We start from the raw sequence: 24,257 nt of genomic DNA on the forward strand, positions 1-24,257 counted from the left end.
GCACGTGTAAAACTATGTGTGTGTGTGTGCGTGCAAGTGTGCATGTATGTGTCTGCGTGCACATAGTGTGTGTATCTGTGCATGCAGTGTGCATGTGTTTTTGCGAGTCTGCTCAGATGCCTGTGGTGGGAAAGGGTTAGTCTTAAAACAATGTCCCTCTGGACCTTGAATATTCGTTGCCATGGGATGTAAACCGACTGGTTAAGGCATCTAATTTCAAATTGACTGCAGATTGATAGCTAGGGCTATCTGAATGCAAAACAGTACCAATACATTATCCTCACTGCGAAATGTTCGTTTTTTATGATGATGTGTTCAGTTTAATAAAACAAATGTAATTAACTATTGTGTGATGGACCGAAGAGGAAATTAAGGCATTATTGTTTACCTCTGAGTTAGAGCTCACATCCTAGGAAATGTAAAATTTCTAAGTTGAGATGACACTGCAAACACACTTAATATAATGTATCATAACAAATAGTGTATCAAATTCCATGCATAATGTAGAGAAGCAGCCATCATTTTGTTGTTGGCTATAGTCATCGCAGGGATTGGCTTCCTCATCAGTGAACTAGAGGAATACGCCTTACACACCTCATGATCCAGTGAAATATGCCCTCCATACAATTGTGCTACTGAATATTGACATGAAGAATATCAACATATAAGAATATCAAGGCCAGACTATTGATTATTGAGGGACATGGTATTGAAAAGTAAGTGCATATAGTGAAGTATAGATTTACTACTCCTAATTGCACAACTGCATGTCTTAAAGATATATGTAAAGAATATGAGAGGGGCTTCTGAAAACCAAAGGAATAGGGTGCAATAAGACAATATTTGAAAAGCGGTTCCCTTTGGGCTACACTCTAAGAATAACTAATACTTCTGACCACATCAACTGGTATTAGTCATAACCACACAATCTCTAAACCACTTCACATACACCATTCGCACAAGGGAGGTATAATAGTAAGCCCAAGGAGACAATACAAAATTGTAACAATAGATCTATTGATTGATAATTATATCAAAAATATATACAAAAGAAGATACAAATTACTTCTTAAGTTAAAAACAACCTAAAAATTATTATTTCAGAAACTTCTTTTGTCATAACACATAGTGTAGAAAAAAAATAAATTCACAAGTTGTTGGTAGTGTTCATATGTAGTCTGACTAACCTAAAGACTATAATCAATTCATAAAGCTAAGACACAATAAAATGACCAAACATTACAATCTAACAGAGAGAGTACGCAAAAAAGACAATACACTTTGTCATAATCAAAGCACACATCCGTAGTAGGACAATAGAAAGCACTAGAACCCGATACTACATAATTGATTAGTGATCTGTGGTTCCGGCCTTATAACAGATTGTGTCATGGAGTGTATAATAGTTTTTAACTTCAGAAGTAATTTGTATCTTCTTTTGTATATCTTTTTGATATAATTATCAATAAATAGATCTATTTTGACAATTTTGTATTGTGACCTTGGGCTTACTATTCTACTTCCCTTGTGCCTATGGTGTATGTGAAGTGGTTTAGAGATTGTGTGTTTATTACTATTACCAGTTGGTGTGGGCATTCTTAGAGTGTAGTGCAAAGGAAACCGTGTTTAGGTCGAGGACCTAAAGGCTGCGCTTGCGCAGTCTCCGGTCGGAGATTTAATATCTTTGAGTACGGGGCTTGAACCCGCCTCTCTCATCCATCTCTCCTCCATTGGCTAGCTTCCTAAACGGAGGCCAGTCATTGGAGGAGAAGGGAGTCACTCCAATGAAGCCCTGTCTCTTTCGGATTTGGGGGCGTGTTTTTGGCGTTCTTTCGCCCTGTGACGTCACCCGTCACTCAGAACGCCAAAACACGCCCCCGAATCCAAAATTTCGGAAGCTTGCGGCCGCCATTTTTTTTTTGTGCCGTTTTCTTGTATCTGTATGGTTCTGCTTTCTTTATATCCATCTGTACGGCTCTCCCAACAAATCCCTATAACTCTCTAGCTGTGTCCTCCTTTGCCTGGAGCAAGGCCCCCGCCCTGGTTATTCACGCGGTGTGTCGGATGGATGCACACAGGCAGCAGGCAGCTAGGAGCAGACATGAAAACATCATCCCGGAGCCTGCCTGCCCGCCCCTGTGCAAAATAAATACTATGTCAGTTAACGAGGATCAGGTGTGTCGCAGCTTTTCTCGGTGGATGATGTGAAGTGTGAATATTAAGCTGCTTGTAGGATGGGCTGCTGACTCGGCCCTGCTTGAATCTTGACAGCAACAGCGGGATCATTTCTGAACTCACCTGACAATAACACTCGCACTATCTAGAAAATCAATGCAGTTCAAAATTGACTGAGTGATTGCGTGTCAGTCCTGAGTTCCCTACACAACGCAGAAGAGTCCAGACAGGTGAGCAGAAGAAGGATGCACCACATCTTCAGAGCTCTGCCCCCAGGCTGCAATCGAGATCCCGGAGGTCCGCACTGACACCATCACAAGACGTCACCTCCAGACCCGCATGTAGAAGAGGAGAAGGTTCCTCACACCAGAGCTCGCCCGCCGGCGGACCCCCTTTCCGGAGAAGCCCCCCCTCCCCGCGGCTGGCTGCCAGCACCATCGCCCCCACTTCAAAAGCAGGCATCGCCACTAGATCGGGACCAGAGGGCACCCCTTAAGCTGCAGCGAGACCCGCCGACCGGCTGACCCCCTCCGCCTGGCGAGTGAAAGCTGCAGCGAGATGCCTCACACAGTGGGACTCGCCAAACGGCTGACCCCCCGCCTGGCAAGTGTCCCGGCTTCCCGCCAAAATCGGAGCCGCGCACCGGAGAAAGAAACCCTAATCACCTACCCTCTCACCCGACACCGAGGGTCCTAGGTTCTTATGAGAGAGAAGCAGCAGGGGGCGGCTGTGGTTTAGTGGAAACTCTCTCTAGCACAGAATGAGATAAGGCATAAGGGAACCAGAGGTCATGAGGATGGTTACACGGCCAAGAAGCAGCGGTGCTGCAAGGGTGCTCTGAGCCCGGGGCAATTTCTCCTCATCCCAAACCTCAGCGTTAAGTTAACTGATAATGAGGGTTCAGTGCTCTCCGCTCTCAGTCACTGGGCCCCGGTGCCACTGAACATGCTGCACTATTGGTACGTGCCCCGCTGCCTGGAATGTGTTAAAAGCGTCACGCATCACTCCTTCGGGTACTGTCGCGGCTGTGAGAAGTGGGGACCCACTGACTCCCCATTTGTGGCTCGGGACCCCTCAGTTTTGCCACCTATGAAGCCCCTCGCCATCTCCATCACCAGGTTTTGGGGACCACAGTCTGAGGGGGTGATGACGTAGAGGTCAGGCATATCTCCGAAACCGACAAAATGTATATATGTTTGAATACACAGTTGCATAAACATACAATGTAATACATAGGCTGATTGTAAGTGATATGTGCCTTTAATCCATGAAATACGGGCATCGTTTCATTTTAAAAAGGAATTATGAAAGGCATGTATTTTAGTGCCTAGACCCTCTCCACCGGTTTTTTCAAGTTTCTCCTTGCACCTCCATTCACCTGCACACAAAGGGTGACCACCGCCAAGGCAACATCAGCAACAAGACCCTGGGCAACAGAGCTGCACCCGTGCCCATCGCAGGCCCCCCAGAAAAACAACAGACGAGCCCCTCCAAGAGAAAAACGGACCGGCTGTTCGCCTTAAAGAGCAGCTGTGTCCAACACTGCGCAAAGTCCAGCCTGTCACCGCACCCAAGTGCAACCAACGACAGAGCGCAGGGATAGCGGCCACCCAGCGGTCATCACAGAAGACTACCCACAGTGAAATCAACGGCCAACAGATAAGGTGAGTCTGTGCCCCCCTGCCCTCTGGGGGCCCCTCCACGGTCACAGCCCCCCAAGGCCCGGGCCAGCATCAGGCTCACCACTCATACACCTAAAAGGGTGTGGCGGGGCTCCGTGCCACCAGGTCGGTGCGTGCTGTTGCCCAATGTCGGGGTAGGAGGTGTGCTCCTCTATCTTCCCTCTCCCACACCCTCCCCGCCTCCGCTCATGCCCCTTCTGTTCCTCTCCACCCTCCTCCAATAACGTTGACTCTCCTCACCTCTTCCTTTTACTCTTTTACCCTCTTCTCTCTTCCAAACTTGCCCTAGGTATGAGGACCCCCTTTGCACTGAGAACCACCGTCATCGCCTCCGCCACCCATTACGCATCCATGCATGATATGTTGGAGCCTACCAGAGTTCCGTGTCATGTACTTTGTGTATGGATGCCTGTGCCATCTGACTGATGTTTATTTCATTCCATGAAGGGGAGCGTTTGATCATTATTCGGGCTGTAGTGTCTATGCTGCTGAGGCATCATTTGCCAATAGCACTGGCATTCTCTTGTGTGCTGTGAGTGGCATATTCTGTAAGGTTGTGTGTGAAGTGGTCAGCGCCCTCTAGAAGGAAATAAATAGCCGCAGTAATGCTTTGCTGCGCTGATGTCTGCCTCAGGTTGTGATGGGGCCTAAGTCCTTAACTGATTGAGGGATGGTTGCCTGAGAAGAGGGGTTTGGTGTGTGGGGGTTTGGCTACTCAATGCTTAGCATGTAGCTTTGGTACAGTGTTTTGTGCATGTGAGTTATGAGAGATATTTCTGCTGTGCTGATGGGGGTTTAGGGATGTTTAGAAGTAGACCGAATGCGATGGGTAATATACTCTCTTCGCTTGTAAGTGTTGTTGAAAGACCCTTTATAGATTATTATAGGTCATATTTGTGCTTTGTTGGATGCAAAAAATACCTGCAGGTGATAATGTTTTGGGTTTAATAATGGACTCTCCTGCGGGAGCAGTGCGAATAAACATTTTGTCAGGTTGATGCTTAGGAAATAAATTTGATGTAATGATTGGTGCTACAGCACAGTTGCCGTCAATTGGCGTGATATACCCACTTTACATTCTACAAAAATTTACCGGTTTTTCTGCATTAGTCAAGTTTTTAAGAGGAATTCCTTTCTCTGATCCAGTTATGAGCTTCAAAATGTTTTTTAGAGTTTCTGGGTCTGCCGATGTGTACGAGATTGCTCTGGCAGTCAACTAAGACTAGCATTGCCACTTGTTTATTTCAGTCTGAGATTAGTTTGCGTTAAATTGATGATAAATACAAAGTATTGTACAACGGATGGGGCAGTTGTTCCTTTTCAGCGTTAGACGTTGAAATTGAGGGCTGAGAGCTACTTTGGTTTCAACAACCCAGTTCCATCTGTAAGGGAACAACACTTACTACAAAATGACAAGTGTGATATAGAATGGTCTCTGAGAATTATTGTTCCCATGGATTCACTTAATCTATTATTGCATATTAAGTATCTGTATTGCTCACCCAGACAATATTAAATGAAACAGCTGGAATTATATGGATCTTAGAGAGATGTATAGAGGGAGTGTTGTGAATGAATCATGTTTTAGGTGTGGTTGCAACTATGGACGGAACTAATACAGAGCCTCAAGGTTTAATCATGCCCTAATTATAAGGGAAATGCATTGACTGTTGTGAGACCGAACCAGATTGCAGGAGCGTAATTGTAGTTGTAATGTGAGTGTGTTCATGTGATCAGCCCAATTTTGATTTAGCTCAGATTGAATTGGTTCATAGCAAAATATTTGTGAGGTCAACAAAAGAAACATGTAAAATAGAACATAGATATTTACTCGGTTCACGCTTCAAAGTAGGTGATAACCATCAGTTTAGACTTTGCTATATCTAGAATCATCACCGCAATGTGCTTGATCTCCTGCACCCTGGCTGTGCTTGCTCTCCTGACCCCTGGCTGTGCTTGCTCTCCTGCCCCCTGGCTGTGCTTGCTCTCCTGCCCCCTGGCTGTGCTTGCTCCCCTGCCCCCTGGCTGTGCTTGCTCCCCTGCCCCCTGGCTGTGCTTGCTCCCCTGCCCCCTGGCTGTGCTTGCTCCCCTGCCCCCTGGCTGTGCTTGCTTCCCTGTCCCCTCGCTGTGCTTGCTTCCCTGCCCCCTCACTGTGCTTGCTTCCCTGCCCCCTTGCTGTGCTTGCTTCCCTGCCTCCTGGCTGTGTGTGTGTGGGGGGGGCTGTGTGTGTGTGTGTGTGGGGGGCTCTGTGTGTGTGTGTGTGGGGCTCTGTGTGTGTGTGTGGGGGGCTGTGTGTGTGTGTGTGTGTGTGGGTCTCTGTGTGTGTGGGGGGGCTCTGTGTGTGTGGGGGGGCTCTGTGTGTGTGGGGGGGGGCTCTGTGTGTGTGGGGCTCTGTGTGTGTGTGGGGGGGGCTCTGTGTGTGTGGGGGGGCTCTGTGTGTGTGTGGGGGGGGCTCTGTGTGTGTGGGGCTCTGTGTGTGTGGGGGGGCTCTGTGTGTGTGTGGGGGGGCTCTGTGTGTGTGGGGGGGGCTCTGTGTGTGGGGGGGCTCTGTGTGTGGGGGGGCTCTGTGTGTGTGGGGGGATCTGTGTGTGTGGGAGGGGCTCTGTGTGTGTGGGGCTGTGTGTGGGTGTGTGTGTGTGTGTGTGTGTGTGTGTCTGTGGCTCTGTGTGGGTGGCTCTCTATGTGTGTGTGGGTGGCTTTGTGTGGGTGGCTCTGTGTGGGTGTAAATGCAATAGGTCATGCATTTGCGAGCAATTAAGCTATTGGCATTGTAAATGACTGCCATTTTTTTTAACGATTAAGCTATTGGCAATGTAAATGACAATGCAATTTATTTATGATAAAAAAAAAGTCATGAGCAATGCCAATAGCTCTACCTTTAATAATGCCGAGACCATTGCATTGTAAATGCTTGTTCTGATATTGTCTTAAAGATATATGTTCCATTTAGGTAAATATTGGGGCGTTAGGTGTAAAAGAAATCTAGTCTTCCTAACTGTTGATTTTTTCCGAACCTTTTGTACCCTGTATAACCTGACTTTGATGTTTAGTATCCACACCCTTCATACATATTACATAGTGTGAGATACCAATTCACCCAGGAACATACTGCAGCTCTGTCTTCCAGGCTAGCCTCAACCAATCATGGTCCAACTATCCCACAACCCTTTTTAGGCCTCTGGAGGCTTACGTGACCTTAGAGGTGCTAATCATCAAACTTTGCATGCAGAGACAGTCATTTTTTGCTAATTCATTGTATTCATCACTTGAAAATTAGGTGGCTTCCATGCCACGTAACACAGACTGAGATGGAGCCAGGACACTAGATGTTTCCATTTAGTGACTCGTGAATGCGGTTTTTGTTTTATTAAAAGTGACATGGCTTCCACATCACATGACATAGAGAGTCCAGACTTCCATACGTCATGCTGATCAAATGGTTGTCTTGTATACAAAATGTGGTGGTGCATATGGCCTTGTCTATTCCAAGAATGTCATCAGCCTCTCTACCACTAAAAAAGCTGCATTGTTTACCAGTAGGGAAGATGATTATTTTTAAATCTCTGCATTGTCTACAGGGCTGTCCATATGATGGGCCCTGCTTATTTATGGAGCAGGTGTAGGAGCCACTGCTCTGGACACCAGCTGAGATCCACAGAAGCTGGCTTTCTGATATATAGTAAATACAGACTCTCTAGGGGTGGAGGTAGAGCTGTCCGCGTGGGGAACAAAATACCAATTTCTTTGCGAAAGTGGCTGGATCTTGGCCAGTTTGGGAAATCTCTTAAAACATGGGCTGTTTACTTGGTAATGGTGGGTGATAATGTGATTGACCATAATAGTCTGTTTAGTGCCGTGACACCTTTTAGGCAATTGTGCACTTTAGAAATAAAATTATTATTCATAATAATGCTGCATGACACAGCTTAAGGTGTCGGTCACAGCACAGTCATTGTTGGGGTATGGGGGTTTGTGGATGGGTCAAGCTTTCACATGACAGGTGGAATTCTTTGCAAAGGAAAGAGAAAGTAGTTAAATTATAAGCTTCCCCCTTACCCACTCCAGAGGTTGGAGTGTGTGGACTCATTGGACAATGCCCCCTACATTTTGAGATATAAGCTGATGAATAAACAGTGGAAGACAGAGCATGTCTCGCGGAAGCCATGCTGCACTTCACCCAAGTCTCCTTGAAGCATTGTAACTTGAGTAGCAAACTCGGAGGGGGGGGGGGGATGGAGTGGCTCTCATGACCTCTTTGTTAAGTTAATTATTTATTTGCCGTCAATAAGATGTTAAGCCTTTCCTAATATCATTCTATGTATAAAGCGAGACTTGCCTGTAGACTAAGGGGAGGCAGGAAATGCTGTTTCATGTCAATGTTACTGCATGCTTGGCTTACTTGAGAAAACCTGATTTTCGGAGAGGATAAACAGCTCAATGGCAACAGTTAAATAGCAAAAAGAAAGATGTCTCAGAGCACCAACAGAGCTTGAGGTTGTAGCTAGGAGACTCTTGCAAAGCTCAGGCTCATTTCAGACAGACATGTTCTGTGACCGAGTTAGATCATCAGTGTCTGTAGGAGAATTCCAAACACAAAATTACACCTTTAAATCAAATACCTACACCGACATACATATGTGTGTGTGTAGTGTCAGTTTGATTTAAGTTGTTATAAGTGCATTTGTTTTGTAACTCTGTATATTAAAACTAATTGAATAACAATAATTGAATACCTGTACACAAAGCACTGGCCTTTGGTATTTAATTGAAGAGAAAAATATGTAACCCTATAATCCCAGAGCTGCACAGTATGCAGGCCTGGACTCTAATCTTGGCTTATCCATTTGATCAAATTGAGTGATGCACGCCTTATCGCTTTACTGCACTATATTTAATATGAATTAAGCAATCAGTACTGCATCTGTGCTCTACAAAAGCTTCTGGTATATATGGTTAATATGAAGTATTCTTTTTATCCATATTTAATAGCAATATAGGCGAGATAGAGAATATGACAGACACATGTGGGTAGCTCACAGTAACGTTCACAGGCAAGGATGGGGGTATTCCTGAATCTTTGACGTTTAATAAAAAAATACTTCTAAAAAAATGCTACTCGATTCAGTCAAAGAATCGCATCTATGGGAGACAACGAGAAATGTTGATAAATATATATTTTTTCTTTACAAAGTCCTTATCAAATTTTTTCGTCACACGTGGTTCCTGCTTTACATCTTTTGAGGGCTCAGTTCGTTCTTTGTGTCTTAAAGCCAAGCCACACCCGTGCTCCAGCTGTCCCCAAGAATGTCCATGACCTGTCCCTTGACCACAGCAGAAATGTAGTGTCTCCTACTCCCATGTCAATTAGTAAATTGAGCTTGTACAACTATTGTTCATCCACTACGTCCTTTTCCATTAGCTTCACATTTGGAAAATAAAATGATGTATTTGGGGTGCTTTGACATTTTGCACTATGTGCATTTTCTGCGTTTTGTATTATAACAAACTGAATGAAGCTGTGATATTAGTGAGCTCTTCTGCTACCGTCAAGAAGTACTTAATGATATGTCCATATACAGCAACTTGCCAGCCTTCGAGGGAGTCCCTTTTCACTTGTGACGAAATCATTCACTCTCTCTCGAAATAACTAATCATATGGACTCGCAAGAGAGTGACCGTGAAGGGAAGACTCGCATTTCTATTATCCTCCGCTTCCTTCAAACCTAACAGGAGGGGCTCCTTTTGAATCGCAGTGAAGGAAATATAATAAAGCCAGCGTCGTATAGACAACGGAATTTGATTGATTAAATAATGCAAAGGACTGCGACCTTTAGTGGGCCCGCCATTCATAACACGAGACCTTACACTCATGCGTGATGGAAAATTACTGAGCACATTTAAATAAACTATTCAAGTAGGGTAAAAAGTCTGAAAAAATTCATGCAATTTACACTAATGACACTAGATGTCACTACTGACTGCCGTTCGTTGTCAGTGGATCGATGTATTTAATTTAATCGAGCTCACTGTCACATGGTTGGAACATGTATGGGGAGAGGACGTCTGTGATTCTGCAGTCGCTAATTTCATCTTTCTTCAGAAGAGAAGACGGTGACCAGATCTCCCGCTCCGTGGGATGGGTTTTGCCGGCAGACCCTGGATTCTCCCCTGGATTCCCGTCTTCACGGTCTCGCTCCTGTGCTGCGGGGGACGGGCTGAGGGGCCGATCCGCTACTCGGTGCTGGAGGAGTCTGAAGCCGGCACCGAGGTGGGGAATGTGGCGCGGGACCTGGGCGTGGACCCGAGGGATCTGTACGGGCGGAAATTCCGTCTGACTTACAAAACCAAGGGGCAGTACTTCACGGTAAGTATGAAGAGCGGGGCTTTACTGACCAAAGAAATACTGGACCGGGAAGCCCTGTGCGGCAGCGCCGCCGCCTGTGTGATGAACCTGGAGGCGGTGATGGACAATCCACTGGAATTCCACCGCCTGGAGGTGGAGATTGTGGACATTAATGACAACGCGCCCGTGTTCCCGGCGAGTGAAAGCCGGTTTACTGTGGCTGAGTCAACGCCCCCTGGATTTCATTTTCCGTTGCAGGGAGCCTTTGACCCGGATGTCGGGACAAACGCTCTTTGCACGTATCATCTGAGCAAGAATGATTTTTTCGCTCTAGAGACAGAAAAGAGTGAGTGCGTGGGTAAGTCTGTGGAGCTGGTTTTAAAGAAAGCTCTGGACAGAGAGCAGCGGGCTGAGCATCACGTGACCATTACAGCCGTGGACGGGGGGAACCCGAAGAGGTCTGGTACGTCACAAATTATCATTAATGTTCAGGATGTGAATGACAATCCTCCTGTTTTTGATAAAACCGTGTACACGGTAAAGGTGCCGGAGAATACAGCAGTGGGCACCCTGCTAATAAGAGTAAATGCCACCGATCTGGACGAAGGGGCTAATGGAGAAATAATGTACTCTTTCAGCAGTCATGTCACTGCTAACATAAATCAACTATTTACCATTAATGCAGAGACTGGTGAAATACGAACTCAGGGACCACTTGATTACGAAGAATCACATTTGCATGAGATCAATGTGCAAGCGCTTGACAATGGGGTAGTGTCCGTGACCGCTCACTGCAAGGTATTAGTAGAAGTTGTTGATGTCAATGATAACGCCCCGCAAGTAGAAGTTAATTCATTTTCTAGCCCAGTAAAGGAGGACGCCCAGCCTGGGCTGGTCATTGCCCTGTTAGCTGTGACGGATAAGGATTCTGGAGTGAATGGGCAAATTAGCTGCCAGGTCCCCAAACATCTCCCGTTCCTGATAGAATCCAAATACCAGAACTTCTACTCACTGGCAGTGAAGGGCCCTCTGGACCGAGAGGCAGCTTCTGAGTACAACGTCACGGTCTTTGCCACAGACGGGGGTTCACCCCCTCTCTCTATTGTGAAAACCATTGTGGTTACTGTATCCGATGTGAATGACAACCCTCCCGCCTTCTCAGAGTCGTCTTATGTGACTAGTATTCCAGAAAATAATGTGCCCGGGTCACAAATTCTCCAGGTCTCAGCTCTAGACCCGGATGTAGGTGACAATGCCCGTGTTAAATATTCCTTGTTAGAAAACAGTGCGGACGCTGTGTCTATTCTCAGTCTCTTCTCAGTTCACCCAGAGACTGGGGTCATTAATGCTCTGCAGCCTTTTGATTATGAGAAGTTCCAGGTAGTGCAGTTCTGGGTTGAAGCAAAGGATTATGGGTCTCCTTCCATGAGTTGTATCGCCAATGTAACTGTATTCATTCAAGATGCAAATGACAACGCACCAATCATTTTCCAGACGGGATCTGGAAGTGCTGGATCAGCAGACACAGTATTGGTGCCACGGTCCGCGAACACTGGTCACATTTTAGCCAAAATAAGAGCAATTGATGCTGACTCTGGACACAATGCCTGGCTGTCCTATGAATTGAAAGATTCCACAATGGACACACTCTTCAGGGTCAGTCGCTACACAGGTGAAGTCAGCCTCAAACACCCCCTGGGAGAGAGTTACCTGGAAAGACATGAGGTTATCATCCTGGTGAAGGATCATGGGACCCCGCATCTTTCTGCAACAGCAACACTTACAGTGTCACTGTTAGAAAATAACCCTGAACTAAAATCAGAATACAAGTTTAAAGACAGGAATGAAAACGACCTCGGCAGCCTCAACTCCTATCTAATTATCTCTATATCCTTTATTGCCAGTATATTTATCTTCTGCGTTATACTTTTCAGTGTTTTGCATTATATCAAAGTTCGAAATGACAGAGAGAGATCAGAGAAACTAAACTGTTGTCCCATCGGAGGAGTCAATTGGGCTTATTGTCAAAACCAACAGTACTTGACTGCAAGGTCAACGGAAGGTGGCCACGAAACTCCTAAATCTAACTTGTCTAATCAGGGATGGACCCATTTTATAATAAACGGAGGAGTGACTGGCGATCTAATGCAGAGATACAGCATTACTGAAGCAAATGATACCTCCACACCCAGTGAGGTAAGAGAATATACTTAGATGGAACTTTTATGTTTATAGCCATTAACGTTTAAAGCAAATATCACAAAATTAGGTCATAATACCGGCCATAATTAAATAATGCATACTGCCTTATGTTGTTCTCACTGTTATGATGCTTATAGTTCTCCAATGTGGCATGGGACAAAAGTGAAGATCTTTTGGCCTTCGAACAGGTGCCAAATATAGAAGTGGCACCCAAGGAAATAGAATCATGGGCATGAATCGTTGGTGTGGAATTTATTAAAATATCTACTTGTCCATGGGACTGGTTGCTTCATAAAATTACTTGCCCTGTAACAAAATCCACTTGTCCCTTTGGTGCCATGTAGTGTGGTGACAAATTATGACAGCAATTTCATTATATAAGAGCTCTGATAATAGACCCTCTGATTATGCCAGAATCAATACCATGGTAGGGGTTACATACTAACAGTTCCCTTATTTTGCCACCTTCCCACAGGTCTTCATACTGGGGCTGGAGGTTGTGGTAATCGATAGTTGGAATGCCCTTTTGAGTATGGGCACACCTATTAATTTGCATGTTTTATGGGTTTTCATCAGCTTGTCTCTAATATTTTCCCATGTAGGTAAAGGTTGGAAATTTACTGCTTACAAGGACAGAAGTAAAACTTCTTTCAGGGTTAGGGAAAAAAGTTGTTGGTGGGAAAGTGAGCTGTTACGGCACAACATATTTTCACATGCGGAAATCTACACTTGATTATTTGAAAGTGCTAAAATGGAGTTCACAAATATTCACTAGGGGTGCCGTTACTTGACCTACTTCTGTACATTCTTGTGGATCCATGAAAGCCGTAAATCTTTACTACTGCAAGAACACATACCATGGGCGCAACTTTGTAACTTTCTTTAACATTAAAGCCCCTTTTTAGGTTTGGCGTTTTGTTTTTATTAACATTCTATCTCTCTATCTACTGGCTAGCTTCACTATGACTGATTGCATTCTGCTCTTTCACAAGAACCATATTGGCACGCAAAGTAGTTTTGCTTGTGCCAATGTTTGTTATAGTAATGAGGGCATCACAACTCCCACAACAATAAAGTTTTATGAGACACTCAGTGACGTAATCAAAAGGCTGACAACCAATGTCCTAGCTTTTGGCTTTGCCAATGCTTGTTTATTTTCATTTTTTCCTATAATTCTGTGGCAACTGGTTACACTGATTTACCATTATTAATATTTGTTGGAAATACTATCATGCATCAACACATTTTGCTAAATGATGCTTCAAAGCAATGGTACCTACAATTTCACAGTAGTTTAGCAAAACTTTTTTTTCCAAGTTGCATGTTTTTTTTAAATATATTTTTATTTGAGTGAGACATAGAAAAACACAGACTTTTCTCACCCCACCCTCATTTTTATCCCAGACTCACCTACTCCCCCCTCAACCCACATTGGTCCAAATTCTGGCCCCACAGTGGTCCATTAACTCCAACAATCTTCCATTATAACTTTTAACAGGTTTAAAGTGCCATGTGCTACCTTGCGCTAATCAACATATTGATATTTTGATTACAAGCTTTCAACATACAGCAGCATAATTAATGACAATTTGAGCCTATCCCCATAGGTGCTTATTTCACAGTGCAAGGTACAAAGGTAATAACGTGTCAGGTGCCTAACTAATAGAGACATTCGATCCTCCCAATTCTATATAAGTTAAGATACATCCTCCCTAACTATTTAGTCATTTTGAGCAGATACCAGAAAATGCTGCATTAATTAAACAATTTAACAGGTTTAAAGTGCCAGATACTATAATCCATTAAACAGCATATTAATGCTCTTGGCTACAGGCATCCTTAGGTTAGCAGCATATATATTAACATTTGACCATTTCTTCTCAAATACTTATTGCAAAGTGCAATAGTATTAAAGTGCCAGGTGCCTAATATATAGCAGCAGTCAGTTCTCACATTCCATTCCTACCTTAAACACATCCTCATTAACTGCTAAATAAATGGAACATGGGGAAATTAAACATTGCTTCATTTAAGGGGCTTAATGCCAGTATCATCTCAGGTATCAGGGAATGTACACATTATTCTATCCAGTTTGAAACTGGCTTCCATATTTCCAGGCCCTTCTTTTTTGCCTTGCTTCAGTTACGTCTATAGATAGCCTTTTCTCGGAAGTATATAGCCAACAACCGTGCCACCCATTGCTGAATTGAGGGGAGGGGGGCGGGTCCAGCCATGATGATGCAATACACAACCTATACACCGCCATTGCTATTATTAAAATCGCACATCCTTCTCTTTCTGTTAGGCTGGTTATTCCCAGCAGAATTGCTGGAGCGTTCAGCTCTACCTGCAGCATTACTGTCTCATTTAAAAACCTCTCTATATCCTTAATCAGGGTGGCAAGCTTGTCACATGTTGCAAACATATGGATAATGTCCGCCTTATAATGGGAACAGCGCGGGCAGTAGGCTCTCTCTCCATCACTCCATTTCGCTATTCTTTTTGGAGTGTAATAAAGCCAAAACATGTATTATAAAATTGGACTTGGAATTTGCCCGGTATTAAAATTGTCTGGGTGTTTTGGAATATCTTTTGGGACATGACCCCCATAATTTCTAATATTTCTTGCCATTTAACAGAGCATCTTTCCATGTCATTTTTAACTTGCTCATTAAGAAGCTTATAGATGGTCCCAATTGTAGGAGGAGTGGGCACACTAATTCTGTCCATTAATGCACTTCTCTCAGGTTGGTCCGTTTTATAAAAAAAAATTGTAAAAAAGTCCCTAATCTGTAAATATTAAAAAAAATCCCTAGTTGTAATGCCAAATTCGATTACTAATTCCGTATATGATCTGATAGCCTCCTGAGAGTAAAAACAGCCCAAATGTTTAATACCCAGTTAAACCCAGATCTTAAAAGTTGTATCATTCTAAATATCTGGTAGATTCCCATTCTGATCTAGTGAAGTTAAGTGCTAATACTGGTTGTTTGTAGCCAATCAATCAATCAATCAGGTCATTTGTAGAGCGCACTACTCACCCGTAGGGTCTCAAGGCGCTGGGAGGGGGGGGGGTGCCGCTACTGCTCGAACAGCCAGGTCTTGAGCTTCTTCCTGAAGGAGAGGTGGTCTTGGGTCAGGCGCAGATTGGTCGGAAGTGAGTTCCAGGTCTTGGCGGCCAGGTAGGAGAAGGATCTTCCTCCTGTTGTCGCTCTTCGGATGCGGGGGACGGCGGCGAGGGCGTGGTTGGTTGATCTGAGGAGGCGCTTGGGAGTGTAGAAGTTGATCCGGTTGTTGAGGTAGCTCGGGCCTTGGTCGTGTAGGGCTTTGTGCGCGTGGGTGAGGAGCCGGAAGGTGATTCTCTTGTTGACCGGGAGCCAGTGCAGATCTCTCAGGTGTCCGGAGATGTGGCTGCGTCGGGGGATGTCGAGGATGAGTCTCGCCGAGGCGTTCTGGATCCGCTGGAGTCTCTTCTGGAGTTTGGCAGTGGTACCGGCGTAGAGGGCGTTGCCGTAGTCCAGTCGGCTGGTGACGAGGGCTTGGGTGACCGTCTTCCTCGTCTCGGTGGGGATCCACCGGAAGATCTTACGTAGCATGCGCAGGATGTTGAAGCATGACGAGGAGACGGCGTTGACTTGTCTGGTCATGGAGAGGGAGGAGTCCAGGATGAAGCCCAGGTTGCGTGCGTGGTCCGTCGGTTTGGGTGCGGTGCCCAGGGCGGGGGGCCACCAGGAGTCGTCCCAGGCGGAGGGCGTGGAGCCCAGGATGAGGACCTCCGTCTTGTCTGAGTTCAGTTTCAGGCGGCTGGTCGTCATCCATTCGGCTACGTCTCTCATCCCTTCGTGCAGGTTGGCTCTGGCGGTGGCGGGGTCGTTGGTCAGGGAGAGGATCAGCTGGGTGTCGTCGGCGTAGGAGATGATGTTCAGGTTGTGTTGGCGTGCGATGGCCGCGAGGGGGCTCATGTAGACGTTGAAGAGGGTTGGGCTCAGCGAGGATCCTTGGGGTACGCCGCAGATGACTTTGGTGGCCTCTGACTTGTACGGTGGTAGGCGGACTCTTTGTGTTCTTCCGTCGAGGAAGGAGGTGATCCATTCCAGTGCCTTCTCCTGGATTCCGATGTTGCTGAGGCGCTGTACTAGGGTGCGGTGGCAGACAGTGTCGAAAGCCGCGGAGAGGTCCAGGAGGATGAGGGCCGCTGTTTCTCCGTTGTCCATCAGAGTTCGAAGGTCGTCGGTGGCGGCGATGAGGGCGGTCTCGGTGCTGTGGTTCGCTCGGAAGCCGGACTGTGAGGGGTCGAGGGATCCATTCGTCTCGAGGAAGGCGGCCAGCTGTTTGTTGACGGTCTTCTCGATGACTTTGGCCGGGAACGGGAGGAGCGAGATGGGACGGTAGTTCTTGAGGTCGGTGGGGTCTGCTGTGGGTTTCTTGAGGAGAGCGCTGAGTTCGGCGTGCTTCCAGCTCTCAGGGAAGGTGGCGGAGTCGAAGGAGGTGTTGATGATGTCCCGCAGGTGGGGTGCGAGGACAGCGTCGGCCTTGTTGAAGACGTGGTGAGGGCAGGGGTCAGTCGGAGATCCGGAATGGATGGAGTTCATGGTGCGGATGGTGTCTTCGGTGCTGATCGGGGTCCAGGTGCGGAGGGTGGTGGATGGTGGCGTCGTTGCGGTTGTGGCTTGCGTTGGTTGGTTGTTGAAGCTGTTGTGTATGTCCGTGATCTTGTTGTGGAAGTAGGACGCGAGGGAGTTGCAGAGGTCTTGCGACGGTGTGATGTCGTTGTTTCCGGCCAGTGCTTTTCTTGCTGCTTCACACATTTGCACTTTACAAATTTCACTCGCTTTTAATTTTCTTAAATTTACTTGTTTTCAACCTGCCTGAATTAGATTATTTTTTAAAACTATCAAACATACTGATGTCACCCATATTGTTCCTGTCCTCTTCCGGTGATGTCATACTGTCAGAGCTTGCCCACCGTGTTTCCGGGTTAGCGCTCTAGCGCTAATTAACTTTTGTGCTTAAATATTCACTCTGGGGCGACCACGCAGCGTGAGTGAAGTGCTACTGCTGGTTGTTTGTACCCGGTGCTTTTCTTGCTGCTACGCACATTTGCACTTTACAATTTTCACTCGCTTTTAATTTTCCTAAATTTACTGTGTTTTTAACCTGCCTGAATTATACTCTGTTTTAAAACTATCGAACATACCGATTTCACCCATATTGTTCCTGTCCTATTCCGGTGGTGTTCGTCTGTCAGAGCTGGCCCACCGTGTTTCCGGGTTAGCGCTCTAGTGCTAATTAACTTTTGTGCTTAAAGATTCGCTCTGGGGTGACCGCACAGCCGACGCACGCTGCGGACACGCCAAAGGTGTCCTGAAGGCAAGCCCGTCTGCGCCCATCAGCGTCCCGGAGGCGTCCGGCACAAGAAATGCTGCTGGAGGGTTTGCAAGTACTACCGCCCGCCGGTTCTTCACCGCAGACCAGCTTTGGGAACTGTGCAAGGGGGTGAGCTGCTGCTCCCCTTTGCCCCCTCACAAGATATCTAAGGTAACGCTTTGGCCTCACTGCGGCTAGCCGCCAATTATTCCTCAGAACTTATCAGCAATCTTTTGATTCCGGCCTCACCAGCACTATCTAAACCAATAAGGGCTACGGCGGACGGCAAATTGCTTTCTCAATATATTTGAGTTACTGGAAGAGGTCAGCCCTGATTTTCTGTTTTTAACAGAGAAATGGCTCTGTGACTCTTCAAATCCTTCAGTTGCCACAGCCATCCCTAAGGGCTACCAAATGGTTAGGAAAGACCGCCCAAGCCTTTATTTCTGCTCGCTTCCTCATGCGGAAGATGTTGCCGGTGCTGAAACCTTAGGGTTTCATCTAGTAGTATCCCCCCATCAATCCATGGCTGGCATACTTGTGTTCAGACCTCCATCCCCCCCCCCCCCCGGGCTGTTTCAAGAAGCTATTAGTAACGCCGTGGCCCCCATTGTGCTAAAACATAAACACTGTTTAATATTAGGGGACTTTAATGTCCACATGGATAAAATCAACGATCCGGATGCTACCAGCTTAACTGACACTCTGAATATTTTTAAACTGACTCTTTTTTTCAGGTTCCGACCCACAAAAAGGGCCATATTCTCGACCAGGTTTTCGCCACATGGGACATAGATGTCTCCCCCTCCCCCCCCGACCTCTGGTGTGGTCAGACCATTTTCCCCTGGAGTTTAGAGTCCCCTGAGAGACCGCGCCCTCTAACACCCAGGGCAAGCCCCGTATGGGCAGTTTTAGACCTTATCATTGCATCACACCTGAGGCGGTGATGGGAGCTCTTGACTCCGAACTACTTGGTTTGAGTGGTAACATGGAAGATGACACAACTGCCCTGGACAATTGGCTACTGCTCCGTGCAACAGAGCTCGCCCCTCCCTCTTCCCGTCCTGCCTATACCTCACGAGTCTCTGCACCCTGGTTTACTCATTCTCTTAAAAAAGTAGGAGTATTTGTAAAAGACTCGAGAGAGCATGGCAGAAAAATTTCAAGATTAGGGAGAAAACTGTGTATAAACAAGCACTTAAGTCGCAGCACAAACTTATCCTCAAGGAGAATTTTTTTTTCTACTCATCAAGAATAGAAACAGCCGGGAATACCAATAAAGATATTTTTAAAATAGTAAAGGAATTCTCATCCCCCAAGGCAGTGACTAGGACATTCTCCCTCTCAGCACTTTGGGTGGATCAGATGACCGCTTTTTTTTGCTGAAAAAATCAGGTCCAGGATACATTCCCCATCTCCCTGTGGGCTAGCAATGTGGACAGGGTCCCCTCCCATCCTTCCCCTCGGCTCAGTGTGCCTCTCTTTATGGAGTTCCCTCCTCTTCTGCTGGCAACCTCATTAGGTATTCTGAAGAATCTGAAATCAGGCGCTCCATCTGATCCCTGTCCTGCGTCTATTTCGGCAGCAATAACTACGCCCATTCACCCCTATGTTAATCAGATATTGAATACCTCCTTGCAGGAGGGGTTTGTCCCTGGCAAGTGGAAGGAAGCACACAAACTTCTCCTCCTGAAAAAGCCTAACATGGATCCTGAGATACCTGCTAACTATAGGCCCATATCCCTCCTGCCTTCTTTTGCCAAAGTATTGGAAAAGTACGTTCACTCAGTCACCTCTGCATTTCTTTAGACAAACAAATTTTGCACCAAAGTCAATCTGTGTTTCGCCCAAATTTTAGCACCGAAACGGCACTCCTTGAAATTTCGGAGTCTATCAAGGACATTTTGGACAGGGACGGCAAGGTTATGCTGATATTATTAGATCTGTCTGCAGCGTTTGTTACCGTCCCTCACAGCTGACTCCTAATGAGACTCCAGGAGTCTGGTTTTGGAGGGACGGTCCTCAAATGGTTTGCCTTTTTTCTGTCAGGGCGCCAACAAACTGTCTGGGCTCCCCCTTTTTCAGCACTAATCCCCCCTTTGGAGGTGGGAGTACCTCGGGGCTCGGTTCTCAGCCCTACCTTATTTAATCTGTACATGTCTCACTGGCTAGTCTAGCTTAGTCGCATGAAGCTAAAATAGTGTAATATGCTGACGACACCCAATTACTTTTTACATGCAACAAAAATTCTGAGTTTAAGGGGGAAGCGATTAAGACCTGTCTTGTCGGCAGTGTTTTCCTGGCCCCAACAGAATCAACTTAAATGTAATTCGGAGAAGTCGGAAATCATTTTCTTTGGCTGCCCATCTAACAACCTGTGGCAGAGCTGGTTTCCTCTGTATATGCACCCTCCGGCTAACTCAGTGTTGTCCGTAAAAAACCTTGGTGTAAAGCTGGACAATTCCCTGAGTATGAAGCTACAAGTTGAGACTGTGGCCGGTCAGTGCTTTGGCTTTTTGAAAATGCTTAAACAATTTCTGCCACTACTTCAGATCTCACACTGGAAAATTGTGGTCCAGGCCTTGATTGGTTCTAACGATTCAAAAAGGGGGGTGGTGATGGACAGAGTATCTGAATTAAGCAGAACACTCCTACCCAGTCAAAAGATCAGGGCTTGATCCATCACCGTTTTTTAGCTCACTGCACCATCCCAGTTCAGAACCTGGCTATAATAAATCTTAACATCCCCATTAATTAAAGTTTTAGGATGATAAGAGCCCAACTCCTGTACGGGCTTGTATTTTTTGGGGAAGACTATATTTTTAGCTAATGCCCAGGTTTTTGGTGGGACAACCCCTTCTGCTAGTTGAAGAAACATAGCTGTCAAGATTTCTTTAAGTTCCTCCATGAAGATTTTATAGAAATCTGTAGGGATTAGGTTCAGCCCTGCTGCCGTCCCCCTGGGAAGGTTTAACATTGCCTCCTCTATTTCTCTCCAGACGACCGGAGATTCCAGTACCTCGAGATTCCAGTACCTTTTTCTCATCTTGCGCCAAAACATCCATCTCACAAGTGTCCAAGTATCTACCTATTCGGTCTACCATATCCCAACCCGTTCTACCCACATCCTCCATATAAAGTGATTGGTAAAATGTAAAGAAGGCTGCCCGTACATCCTTAGAATCTGTTACGCGCCCCATTACTGGATTACTTATTAACCAGATCTCACTACGTGTCACCTCTATTCTTGTTCTGATATCCAATAACTGGCCCACCCTCTCCCCACATTCATAGACTTCCTCCCTATGAGCTGTTGCCTTGTGTAGAGCTTTACTTAATAGTTCTCCTTGTATTTCTGCCTTTGCTAGGGCCACCTCCTCTTGTGGTTTATCTATCTCCAGATTTTTACTTGGGGTTCAACTACTCTCTCCTCTGCTTGGGCTAGTTTTTGCAGTCTGATGTTCCTATGATTTTTTTCCTCTTTCCTTTTTCTGCTTGAATACTGTATTGTCTCGCCCCTCACTCCTGCCTTTAGAGTGTCCCATACTACTCCCAATGGTGCTGACCCCAACTTTCTCTGAAGGAAATTGGGTATCCAATCCTTCATGTGCTCTACAAAGGTCCATGCCAAGGCTTTCTCGGTTTGCCCTCACTCCTCCAACTGTAGTACCAGCGGGCTATGATCGGATAATACTCTAGGGTGCCGATTAATACTGCATCTTCCCACCAGTGCAAAAAAATAATCAAGCCAAACATGCTTCTGGTGTGGGGCCGAGTAGTAAGTTAACCTGTGCTCTTCATGCCTCTGTAAAGACCATACATCCACCAGGCCATGTACCAAGCATAGATTACAAATCGCTTGATACACCTTTGGCTTCCTACCCCTATACCTTTGATCCTGGCCCCATTTTGAGTCCAAATTAATATTAAAATCCCCACACACGATTATTGGCAGTGGCCAGTGTGCTAATTCATTAGTTAGAAATTCCAAAAGGGAAAGACCACCCACATTACTGCCATAAACCGAGCATAGGGTGAAGTCTTGCTGCTCTGAGGCCTTCAATTTGTAATGACCCATTGACCTAGCCCATCTGAGCGTGTTTTCCTAAACTGAATTGATCTCTTCTTAGGTAAACCCCCCCCTGTGAGAGTCCCCTGCATCGTGACCCCAACCACAGTGTACCCAAGGTATTTCAGTAAATCTTTCTGTGACCCATCAAGTTGGGTCTCTTGCAAGCAATGTCTGCCTGTAGCAATTGAAGACCCTGTGCCACTACTTGTCTTTTTTTTTGCATAATTTAAACCACAAATGTTCAGTGTTGCTATGTTTATTCTCCCCATCTGGCTTATTGAATTTGTTCACCCCCTTTTTCAACCTCCCTACATATGGAGGATAACATCCTTGCTGCCACCTGTTTCAATACTACTACCTATCCAATTACCTTTTGTTGTGCACCTACTCTGCCCTTTGTGTGAATCACCCTCCTGCCCTCCCCTTCCTCCACCCTCCCCTTACAAAAAGGCAATCAGACATAGCCAAATCGATGTACGGCTGACCGGCTGCTCCTATCTTCCCTCAAACCGTGAATTCTCCATTTTCCCCCCATTTTTCCCCCTCCTCCCTTTTTCTCCTTAGACTACGAAGTATCTGTTTTTCACCATCTTATCCATAATGTTTCTTTCTACACCATCTTTGTCCCCCTTTCTCATCACTTTTTTCTTCCTGATTTCTTCTAAAAATTCCTTTGCTTGTATGTCAGAGGTGAAACTACGTGTTGTGCGTCCAAAAATTATCTTTAGTCTGGCCGGATTTTGCAGGAAGACCTCTGCTCCAAGTTTCTGAAAAGGAGAGAAGAGTTGCCTTAGTTGCCATCGTCTTTTAACTGTTGCTTGTGCAAAATCTGAGCGTACAAAGAAGGAGACCCCTTTGCTCATTTTTGGGGCGGTGGGACGGCCTTTATCAAAGATCATTTGACGCAACAGAAGTTGCCGATATAAACCAGCATTGCTCTGGGTTTCTCATCATGGCTCTGGGTTTGTCTTCTCCTGAATAGCGGAAAGCGATGAGCCCTTTGTATTTCCATGTCCCAATTCCAGCTTACTTGTTCAGGAAATGTGTCTTTTAGGAGTTTTACCATGTAGCTTCTCGGGTCGTTCCCTTAGAGATCTTCTCATATCCCCAGAAAGCGCAGGTTATTTCTTCTCTGCTGATTTACATAATCTTCCAGCTTATTCATGACATCTACCATAGCTGTGCCCTGTTCCATACCTTGCATCTTAGCTGATTCAATGTCCGCTTCCAGTGTCTCAGTCCGCATCTCAACCGGAGTTATAAGATCCGCGATCTCCCTGCACGTTTTATTCAACTTGCGGATCCCGGTTCGAACTTGTTTCACGGCAATCCTGGCTCTACTTACCTCTATTCTGTTCTATTCCTGCATTTACTGAATTGAATTTAAGATAGTTGCTAGGGAAGGTTCTTCCGTTCCGGCCACGTTGTCTCCTTTCTCAGTTTGAGATGTAATCTTTATATCTGAGTAATCCTATTTAAGTTGCTTCTTTGAGCTTTTTTGATGCTTCCTTTCGTGTTTTTCTTTTTATCCTTTATCTTTTTCTTTTTTTGCGTCATTTGGGAGGTGGGGCTGAAGCTATTTTCAGATGAAGATTCTGTGCTAAATAAGCTATCCTCCACCTCTAATACCTCAAACTCCTCAGTTAGTGAGTAGAATTTTTCTGCACCGTGGCTTTCTGGTGATAGGATGCCAGCCTGTGCCAAGTTGCATTTTTTGTAATGAACTTTTTTTTTAAAGGAAAGAATCATCAATCTTGCTTTCAAGCTTTTGTAAATATTTGATTCCAATCAGAGAGCATCATGGAAGCATTAAATGTGGCCTCATATTGTTAAGCTTTGCAAAAGTGTTGACACATGTTTATATCAGAACCAATGTCAGCAATGCAGTCAGAGCTTAGAAGATTTCCTTAGAGTGCTCACCCTATTAATATAGGCTTTGTATTAATGAGCCATGAATACAAGTTCGAACAGCATTCACGTATGGACACAAATACTACCGTAACTGCATTCAGTGCCCTACACTGATCCATAGTGTGGTTGTGTAATCTGGCAGCCAAAGGGTGTGTGCTGCAGGGGGTTGTGCCTACCTCTCCCAAGAATAAAATAAACATGACAACTTCTTGTCCTTGACCCCAATCAATATGTCCTGGGCGTCGGACTATAGGCATTCCACACTGCTGCGGCATTGATGCTACAGGACATTACATTAGATCTAGTGGAATAACAGGGCGAGTCTTTGAAACTGCACCCAGTACAAAGTTACTAAAATCACTTCAAAATCTCGCTGTACGAATAGAGATCCCACTGAATGTGTCCCGCGTGCAGTGCCAGGATGCATGTACCCAGAAGCAGTAACAAGATTAATACGCTTCCAATTGTTTATGTGGCATAGAAACTGGACAACAAAGCAAGTCTG

At 45.6% G+C, this 24,257-nt stretch overlaps 1 protein-coding gene across 1 annotated transcript in view; it reads left to right on the forward strand.

Moving 5' to 3' along the window:
* The first annotated feature begins 9,966 nt into the window (after window positions 1-9,966).
* LOC144769399 (protocadherin alpha-C2-like) overlaps window positions 9,967-24,257 on the forward strand; it is a 576,427-nt gene continuing 562,136 nt past the window's right edge. Inside the window, exon 1 of the mRNA XM_078653461.1 lies at window positions 9,967-12,396. Coding sequence (XP_078509587.1) covers window positions 9,994-12,396 — 2,403 coding nt within the window. The 5' untranslated portion in view covers window positions 9,967-9,993. The remainder of the gene's footprint in view (window positions 12,397-24,257) is intronic.

Source organism: Lissotriton helveticus, chromosome 7, assembly GCF_964261635.1.
Source record: "Lissotriton helveticus chromosome 7, aLisHel1.1, whole genome shotgun sequence".
In the NCBI taxonomy this organism is placed as follows: Eukaryota; Metazoa; Chordata; class Amphibia; order Caudata; family Salamandridae; genus Lissotriton; species Lissotriton helveticus.